Below are 10,543 nucleotides of genomic sequence, written 5' to 3' on the forward strand. Positions count from 1 at the left end.
ACCTCTTTCTCCCAAGATCACAGTGCTTATTTGATGAGCCAATGAACAAAACTGCCATAGAAGAGATGGATGTTATGCAGGATTAAAAAAAAAAGATTTTATTTATCTGACAGAGAAGGAGAGAGAGCACACACAGGGAGACTGGCAGGCAGAGGGAGCAGCAGACTCCCCACTGAACAGAGAGCCCAATGTGGGGCTTGATCATAGGATTCTGGGATCATGACCCTAGCCTAAGGCAGCTACTTAACTAACTGAGCCACTCAGGTGCCCCTGAAGGGTTTCAACAAGGATTTACCTTCACTTAGATTGACTTGGCTACCAACACTGCTAAGTGCTCACTTTCTCAACAGCAGAAACCCCAGTATGTCATCATTCCCTAGGGATACCAACACGTGCTTGCATAACAGAGTGATTACATTGGACCCCTTCCATCATGAAGTGGGCATCAATTTATCCTTATTGAAATAACCACATGTTCTGGAATGGATTTGGCTTTCCTGCTTGCAGTGCTTTTACTTTTACTTTTACCATCATCTTTGGATTTTCTAATTACTTTATATGCTCTATACTCCATTGAAATATCTCCTGCAATATTTTTTCCAGTCAAGGAATGCATTTTACAGTGAAAGAGGTAAAACAATGGTTTAATGACTATGGGCTTCCCTGTTCTTAACACATACACAATCACCCATAAACAACTGTCCTTACAGAAGGGTAGAATAGCTATGGAAGATTTAGTTATAGTGACAGGAAACAACACTTTGTGAAGTTTGAGGGACATTCTACAGAATTGAGCACATTCTTTGAATCAACCAATATATGATTCTCCTTCTCCCATAAACAGAATACATAGATCTAGGAACCAAAGGTTAGAAATGTGAGTGCTACCTCTCATCACTTGACTTAGTGAAACTCTTGCAAAAATTTGATTCATGGGATGTTGGGACTTCCATATGGCTATTTGGATCTCCCCATGACATTGAACCAATAGACAAAAAGAGGTATTTACTATGTGGCTGGGATGAGTGATCCTAATATCAAGGGAAAATAGAAAGTCTGGTACACAATGGATAGGAAAGAACATGTCTGGAATCCAGGAAATTCACTGAGTGACTCTAGATCTGCCAAGTCTAGTGGAAAAAGTTTAAGGCAGATTACAGTAATCTAGTAAAGATAGGAGCTCAGATTCCACACAATCATTGTGGTGACAACCTCAAGGTTACTTTAATACATAACTCGCAACTTAACTCCTACAAGATGTGCTCAGGATGGCTGGACCCAGTGGGACAAGGCTTAATCTACTTTCTGTATATGTGTATATGAGTCCCAGGAAATCTCCTGGGTGTTTTAATCCACATCATGTCTAGTAATACTGTTAGCTAATGAATACAGTAGCCATAAACACACAGGAACACCAAGGGCTTCATGTTACCAAGCAAATTACCATGTTCAGCTAAGGTGCTTCTTATGGATTCAAAAGAGAGAGAAGTCAGAAACATGAAGTTATGCCTCTGGACTGGTTTTGGTAATAAGGACTATGATCATTGTCTTTCTTTCCTTGCTCTGTGTGTAAGTGTGTGCATGCACACAAGAGTGTATGTGCATGTGTAATTTATTTCCATCCTCTTTCTTCATCTTCACCCCATTGTAGAATATAGTGTGTGCATGGTGGTTCAATGTACAATTTAGCTCATAGCTTGTAGCATATCTAGAAAGGACTGCAAGGTAACTAGAATAGGAAAGGATATCACCCCAAAACTACTGGGCTGGGAACTGGAGATAGTAAATGATAAGATTTATGGTAATCTTTTGGAGATGGGATGAATGGCAATTCCACATGAATTAGTATCATTATGTTGGACCAAAGCATTTTTGAAACTGTAAGTTTGGGGAATAGTTTGTTATCCATTTTGTTCTCACAAATGCTTGGTATATAGTAGATATTTCTTGTTCTCTTTCTGTCTCTGTCTCTTTCTCCCTTCCTCCTTATGCACCTTTCCTGGGTACCCAGCATTCATTCTACCTTGTTTTATTCAGCCCAAAGGAAATATTACTCTAGGGCTTGCATTTTCAACATGAGGGTGGAGGTGGATGGGGTGGGAGGTAATCACCCCCACTTGGGGAGGCTATATATCAGCTATTATGATAGTTTGTGGCCCTGTAAGTCTCAAGCCTACTTGATAAAATCTTATTCCTAAAATTTTAATTTGTCTTCTGCATTTTCTTGGTTATTACATGAACAGCAATGATGCTGATGTCATGGAAGATACACAAAATGTATGCAAAGTCAGCATTACAAAATCTTGGAGAATATATATATATTCTATATATTCTATATATTATTATATATATATCACATCTTCTTTATCCATTCATCCATTGATGAACACTTAAGTTTCTTCCATATCTTGGCTATTGTAAATAATGCTGCAATGAACATGGGGATTACATACATCTTTTTGAGTTCGGGTTTTTATTTTGTTTGGATAAATACCCAGAGGTGAAATTGCTAGAGCACGTGGTAGTTCCACCTTTCTTTTTGGTAGTTCCAATTAACTTTTTGAGGAATCTCCACACTTTTTCTATAGAGATTGCATCAATTCACACTTCCACCAACAGTACACAAGGGTTCCCTTTTCTACCCCTGTTGGCAATGCTTGTTTATTATCTTTTTGATGATAGACATTCTAAGAAATATAAGGTGATATCTCATTGTACTTTCAATGTGCATTTTCCTGAGTATTAGTGATGTTTTTTCATGTATACCTGTAGGCCATCCGTAGATCTTTGGAAAAATGCTTGTTCAGATTCTCTACCCATTTTCAAATCAGATTTTTTTTTTGTTACTGAGTTGAATTAGTTCTTTATATATTTTGGATATGAACCCATCATCAGATACATGATTTGCAAATATTTTCTCCTATTTAGTAGGTTGACTTTTCATTTTGGTGATGGTCTTCTTTGCTGTTCAGAAGCTTTTTAGTTTGATGTAGTTCCTCTTATTTAATATTTTTTACTTTTATAGCTTTTGCTTTTGGTGTCAAATCCAAAAAAATCATTGCCAAAAGCAATATCCAGGAGCTTTCCACTTACGGATTTTTTTTTTTTTTAGTTTTATGGCTTCAGGCCTTGTATTCAAGTGTTTAATGCATTTTTGGTTAATTTTTGTGTATTAACAAAAATTTATTCTCTTGCAATGGCTGAGCAGTTTTCCCAACACCATTCACTGAAGAGACTATCTTTCCCTATAGTGTATTCTTGGCTCCCTTGTCATTAATTAATTGATCATATATGTGTGGGGTGTGGGTTTATTTCTGGGCTATTTTGTTCCATTGATCTATGTGTTTTATGCCAATACCCATACTCTTTTGATTACTATAGCTTTGTAATATAGTTTATTTTTTTTAAGATTTTATTTATTTATTCATGAGACACACACACACACACACACACACACACACACACACACACAGGCAGAGACCTAGGCAAGGAGCCTGATGTGGGACTTGATCCTGGAACTCCGGGATCACACCCTGAGCCAAAGGCAGACGCTTAACCACTGAGACACCCAGGCGTCCCTGTAAAATAGTTTAAATAAGGAAGCATGATGCTTTCTCAAGATTGCTTTTGCTATTTGGGATCTTTTGTTTTTCCACACAAATTTTATGATTGTTCTATGTTTGTGAAAAAATGCCTGTGGAATTTTGATAGGGATTACATTGAATTTGTAGATTGCTCTGGATAATATGAACCCTTTAACAATATGAACTGTTCCAATTCATGAATTCAAAATATCTTGTCATTCGTTTGTGTCTTCTTCAATTTCTTTCATCAATAACTTAAAAAAATTAAATTAACTTTCAACATTAACATTTTATTTAGTCATTATTAACCCTGTACTGAAATTTTAAAGATTTATGCTTACTATTTTATGTGTAAAGCACAAATATACATAGTTTTAAAATAGATATATGATCTATCTATGAGATTCAAATTTTACGGGGGGGGGGGCAATTAGAACAAAAATGTCTAAAAAGTCTCCTTAAGGCATGATAATAAAAAATAGGCAGAGAAACTGCTCTGGGGCTCTTTCTACTCCTAGCCAAGGAGAATATACATGACATAATCTACAATTATTTGAAACTTAATTAATGGTATTCTGAAAGAAAAACTGAAATCATGGGACGTCATTCATTGCAGTAGTGGCCTCTGAATTGATAAAGGTGACTAAAGCTTGATTTGGAATAAGTGCTTATTCCCTCTGCCATTTGATCTTCTCTGCTTTGGCTACTCCCACTTGCCTGGAACCAGACTTGATTTCTTCCCCTTTGCCTCACATCACTTCAGTCCTGACATCAAGGGAACAAGGTGCCAGGCTTTTTCATAGGTGATAGAGACTTAGTGGTGAAGAAGATTCCTGCTCTCCTGGACTCACATTTTAGAGAAAATATAACAGACACAAACCATCAAATGCATGGAAAAGATAATTTTAAAAAGACAAAAATGTAATGAAAAAAGCTGGGGGAGGAGTAGGGTCCCCAAGGCACCTGTCCCCACCAAATTACCTAGGTAACTTTAAAATCATCCTGAAAACCTACAAATTTGACCTGAAATTTAAAGAGAGAACAGCTGGAATGCTACAGAGAGGAGTTTGCACTTCTAACAAGTACAACTCGTTTTTAGCCACTCTGCCCTGAGCAAAATGACTAGAAAGAAGAACTCACCAAAAAAGAAAGAATCAGAAACAGTACTCTCTGCCACAGAGTTACAGAATTTGGATTACAATTCGATGTCAGAAAGCCAATTCAAAAACACAATTACAAAGCTACTGGTGGCTCTGGAAAAAAGCACAAAGGATTCAAGAGACTTCATGAATGCAGAATTTAGATATAATCAGGCCAAAATTAAAAATCAATTAAATGAGATGCAATCCAAACTGGAGGTCCTAATGATAAAGGTTAATGAGGTGGAAGAAAAATTGAGTGACATAGAAGACAAGCTAATGGCAAGGAAGAAAGCCAAGGAAAAAAGAGAAAAACAATTAAGAGACCATGAGGAAAGGTTAAGGGAAATAAATGACAGCCTCAGAAGGAAAAAAATCTACATTTAATTGGGGTTCCAGAGGGGGCCGAGAGGGACAGAGGACCAGAAGGCATATTTGAACAAATCATAGCTGAGAACTTCCCTAACTTGGAGAGGGAAACAGGCATTCAGATCCAAGAGATAGAGAGATCCTCCCCCTAAAATCAATAAATACCATTCAACACCTCGACATTTAATACTGAAACTTGCAAATTCCAAAGATATAAAGAGAAAATCACTAAAGCAGCAAGAGATTCCTAACATATATGAGGAGAAATATTAGATTAACATCAGACCTCTCCACAGAGACCTGGCAGGCCAGAAAGGACTGGCAGGATATATTCAGGGTCCTAAAGGAGAAGAACATGCAGCCAAGAATACTCTATCCAGCAAGGCTCTCATTCAGAATAGAAGGAGAGATAAAGAGCTTCCAAGATAGGCAGAAACTGAAAGAATATGTGACCACCAAACCAGCTCTGCAAGAAATGTTAAGGGGACTCTGTAAAAGAAAGAAGATGCCCAAAGAAATAATCAGAAAACCAGGGAGTGACTAGGTATTATGATGACACTAAATTCATATCATTCAATAGTAACTTTGATCATGAATAGGCTTAATGATCCCATCAAAAGATGCAGGGTTTCAGACTGGATAAAAAACAAGACCTATCTATTTACTGTCTATAAGAGACTCATTTGAGACCTAAGGACACCTCCAGCCTGAAAATGAAAGGTTGGAGAACAATTTATCATTCAAATGGTCCTCAAAAGAAAGCAGGGATAGCAATCCTCATATCAGATAAATTAAAGTTTACCCCAAGACTGTAGTAAGACATGAAGAGGGACACTATATTATACTAAAAGGATCTATCCAACAAGAGGATATAACAATCACGAATCTTATGCCTCTAATATGGGAGCTGCGAAGTATATCAATCAATTAATAACCAAAGTAAAGACATGCTTGAATAATCATACACTAATATTGGGAGACTTCAACACGGCACTTTTTTGCAAATGACAGATCTTCTAAGCACAACATCTCCAAAGACACAAGAGCTTTCTTTTTTTTATATTTATTTATTTATTTATTTATGAATGTCACACAGAGAGAGAGAGAGGCAGAGACATAGGCAGAGGGAGAAGCAGGCTCCATGCACTGGGACCCCAACTTGGGACTCGATCCCGGGTCTCCAAAATCGCGCCCTGGGCCAAAGGCAGGTGCTAAACCACTGTGCCACCCAGGGATCCCAAGACACAAGAGCTTTCAATGATACACTGGACCAGATAGATTTCACACATATTTACAGAACTTTACATCCAAATGCAACTGAATACATATTCTTCTCAAGTGCACATGGAACTTTGTCCACAATACTCCACTTACTGGGTCACAAACCAGGTCTTAACTGATACCAAAAGATTGGGGTTGTACCCTGAATATTTTCATCCCATAAAGCTTTGAAACTTGAACTCAATCACAAGAAGAAATGTGGAAGAAATTCAAACACGTGGAGGTTAAAGAGCATCCTGCTAAAAGAAGAAAGGGTCAACCAGGAAATTAGAGAATTAAAAAGATTCATGGAAACTAGTGAGAATAAAGATACAACCATTCAAAATCTTTGGGATACAGCAAAAACAGTCCTGAGAGGGAAATACATCACAATACAAGCATCCCTCAAAAAATTGTAAAAAAAGTCAAATACACAAGCTAACCTTACACCTAATGAAACTGGAGAAAGAACAGCAAATAAAACCTACACCAAGCAGAAGAAGAGAGTTAATAAAGATTCGAGCAGAACTCAATGAAATAGAGACACGAAGAACTGTAGAACAGATCAACAAAACCAGGAGTTGGTTCTTTGAAAGAATTAATAAGATAGATAAACCATTAGCCAGCCTTATTAAAAACAAAAGAGAAAAGACTCAAATTAATAAAATCATGAATGAGAAAGGAGAGATCGCCACCAATACCAAGGAAATACAAACTATTTTAAAAACATTATGAGCAGCTGTGCGCCAATAAATTAGGCATTCTAGAAGAAATGAACACATTTCTGGAAAACCACAAACTACCAAAACTGGAACAGGAAGAAATATAACACCTGAACAGGCCAATAACCAGGGAAGAAATCGAAGCAGTCATCAAAAACCTCTCAAGACACAAAAGTCCAGGGCCAGATGGGTTTGCAGGGGAATTCTATCAAATGTTTAAAGAAGAAACAACACTGATTCTACTAAAGGTGTTCTGAAAGATATAAAGGGATGGAATACTTCCAAACTCGTTCTGTGAGACCAGCATCACCTTAATTCCAAAACCAGACAAAGACCCCACCAAAAAGGAGCATTATAGACCAATATCCCTGATGAACACAGATGCAAACATTTTCAAGAAGATACTAGGCAATAGGATCCAACTGTACATTAAGAAGATTATTCACCATGGCCAAGTGGGATTTATCCCCAGGATGCAAGGCCAGCTCAACACTTGTAAAGCAATCAATTTGATAGAGCATATCCACAAGAGAAAAAACAAGAACCATAGGATCCTCTCAATAGATGCAGAGAAAGCATTTGACAAAATACAGCATCCATTCCTGATCAAAACTCTTCAGAGTGTAAGGATAGAGGGAAAATTCCTCAGGATCTTAAAAGCAATGAAAAGTCACACAATGAAAAGTCCACAGCCAATATTATTCTCAATGGGGAAACACTGGGAGCCTTTCTCCTAAGATCAGGAACACAACAGGGATGTCCACTCTCGCCACTGCTAATCAACATAGTACTGGAAGTCCTAGCCGCAGCAGTCAGGCAACAAAAAGAAACAAAAGGCATTCAAATTGGCAAAGAAGTCAAAATCTCCCTCCTTGCAATTGACATGGTACTGTACATAAAAAGCCCAAAAGACTCCACTCCAAGATTGCTAGAACTCATACAGCAATTCAGCTGTGTGGCAGGATACAAAATCAATGCCCAGAAATCAGTGGCATTTCTATACACGAACAAGGAGACTGAAGAAAGAGAAGTTAAGGAGTCAATAGCATTTACAGTTGCCCCCATAGCATAAGATACCTAGGAACAAACCTAACCACAGAGGTAAAGGATCTATACCCTAAAAACTACAGAACACTTCTGAAAGAAATTGAGGAAGACACAAAGAGATGGAAAAATATTGCATGCTCATGGATTAGAAGAATAGTGTGAAAATCAACGCTACCCAGGGCAATTTACACATTTAATGCAATCCCTATCAAAATACCATGGACTTTCTTCAGAGAGTTGGAACAAATCATCTTAAGATTTGTGTGGAATCAGCTTTCCTTCTGCGTGGTTGCTGAGAACTCTGAAGCAAACAAGTGGTGAATACAATTTGGAAAGGACTTGGGGGAGAATAAGTAACGAATTTTCTCAACCTGTAATGGCATCTAATTCAGCTGTAGAAATGGACAATGAAAGTGATAATTCTTCTGGTAGCAGCTTATTTGAGACTCAGTTTGTCCCGTACTCACCAAAACAGGGGCAAAGAAACCCTATTAGAAAGTTTGTTCGTTCTTCTGGAGGTGTTGAAGCAAGGGATTCATCTAGTGACTCCTCTTTTGAACCAAGACCACTGACTTTAAAAGCTATTTTTGAAAGATTAAAAAAAAAGAAACATAAAAAGAGGAAATATAAGCCCAAAGAAAGACCAAGGGGAAGACCAGAAGGAAGAAAAACCACTAGACGCTCCCAAATAAATAAGAAACAAGTTAAAGACAAAGGATCTGGGTTCCCATTTTTAGAATCTGAGAATGTAAAAAAGCCATTACCATGGAGAAAGATTTTAAGCTTTGAGCAAGCGGTGGCAAGAGGATTTTTCAACTACCTTGAAAAATTGAAGTATGAATACTATCTCAAGGAATCCTTGAAACAAATGAATGTTGGTGAAGATTTAGAAAGGGAAGATTTTGACAGTCGTAGATACAAATACTTGGATGATGATGGATCTCTCTCTCCTATTGAAGAGTCAGAAACAGTGGAAGAGGCTGCAACAACTCTTGAAAATGATGATGGGTGTGATATCAAATTGGTGGACAATAATGAATTCATAGTAAGTTCTGAAATACCAAAGAAAATGAATCTGTATTTAGGACAAGAGGAATATACTGAAGAAGCTGCTTCGTCTAAAAAGAGAGCATCAAAATACAAAAACATGGGACAGAGGATAGAATGGTCTGAAAAGGAAGAGATAGGAATATGAATATTAAGGCTTTTCACTTGAAAACAGTGTCTGGACTTAAAGGTATTGGCGTATCCCAACAATCTGTACAGTTCTAGGGTGTGATAGTTTAGGGGTGAATACGATTTGAACTCATTCATGTTTAGAGGATGTTTGAGAACCAGGAAGATCATTTATCTGTTTAGACCCTAAATGGGGCTCTAAAGAAGTTGGACCTCAAAGATTACAGTGGGGAGTTTTTGAAGTATGTCCATATTCAAGTGGAGATCCAAGAAGACCTCTGGACAGTGACGGCTGTGGATTGAACAAAAGTTTGTTTTAAAAGTGCTATTTTGAAGATCATCACTCTGGCTTTGGTGGAACTATGGTGATTGGCGGCCGAAGGAATCACATGTCAAATATCTTAAATAAAAATTTTATTAACCTTAAAAAAAAAAAAAAAGATTTGTGTGGAATCAGAAAAGACCCCGTATAGCCAGGGGAATATTGAAAAAGAAAACCAGAGCCAGGGGCATCACAATGCCAGATTTTAGGTGGTACTACAAAGCTGTGATCATCAAGACAATGTGGTACTGGCACAAAAACAGACACATAGATCAATGGAACAGAATAGAGAATCCAGAAATGGACCCTTAACTCTATGGTCAACTCATATTCGACAAAGCAGGAAAGACTATCCACTGGAAAAAGGACAGTCTATTCAATAAATGGTGCTGGGAAAATTGGACATCCACATGCAGAAGAATGAAACTAGACCATTCTCTTACACCATTCACAAAGATAAACTTAAAATGGAGGAAAGATCTAAATGTGAGACAAGAATCCATCAAAATCCTAGAGGAGAACACAGGCAACACCCTTTCTGAACTTGGCCATAGCAACTTCTTGCAAGATATATCTATGAAGGCAAGGGAAACAAAAGCAAAAATGAATTATCGGGACTTAATCTAGATAGAAAGCTTCTACACAGCAAAAGAAACAGTCAACAAAACTAAAAGACAATCTACAGAATGGGAGAAGATATTTGCAAATGACATATCAGGTAAAGGGCTAGTATCCAAGATCTGTAAAGATCTTATTAAATTCAACAGCAGGGCAGCCCAGGTGACTCAGCGGTTTACCGCCTGCTTTCAGCCCCGGGCGTGATCCTGGAGATCCGGATTGAGTCCCACATCGGGCTCCCTGCATTGAGCCTGCTTCTCCCTCTGCCTGTGTCTCTGCCTCTCTCTCGCTCTCTCTGAATGAATA

General features: G+C 37.8%; 1 protein-coding gene across 1 annotated transcript; it reads left to right on the forward strand.

The window, feature by feature from the left end:
* The first annotated feature begins 8,497 nt into the window (after positions 1-8,497).
* LOC121482514 (TATA box-binding protein-associated factor RNA polymerase I subunit D-like) lies at positions 8,498-9,714 on the forward strand. Its single transcript, XM_041740408.1, has 2 exons — positions 8,498-9,358; positions 9,481-9,714. The coding sequence occupies exon 1, from the start codon at positions 8,498-8,500 to the stop codon at positions 9,314-9,316; it is 819 nt and encodes a 272-aa protein (XP_041596342.1). The 3' UTR covers positions 9,317-9,358; positions 9,481-9,714.
* Positions 9,715-10,543: the final 829 nt, after the last annotated feature.

The sequence above is a fragment of the Vulpes lagopus genome, chromosome X (assembly GCF_018345385.1).
Source record: "Vulpes lagopus strain Blue_001 chromosome X, ASM1834538v1, whole genome shotgun sequence".
Taxonomy (NCBI): domain Eukaryota; kingdom Metazoa; phylum Chordata; class Mammalia; order Carnivora; family Canidae; genus Vulpes; species Vulpes lagopus.

Coding starts and splice junctions, on each gene's coding strand:
- LOC121482514 (XM_041740408.1), top strand. CDS start 8,498: ATGGCATCTAATTCAGCTGTAGAAATGGACAATGAAAGTGATAATTCT.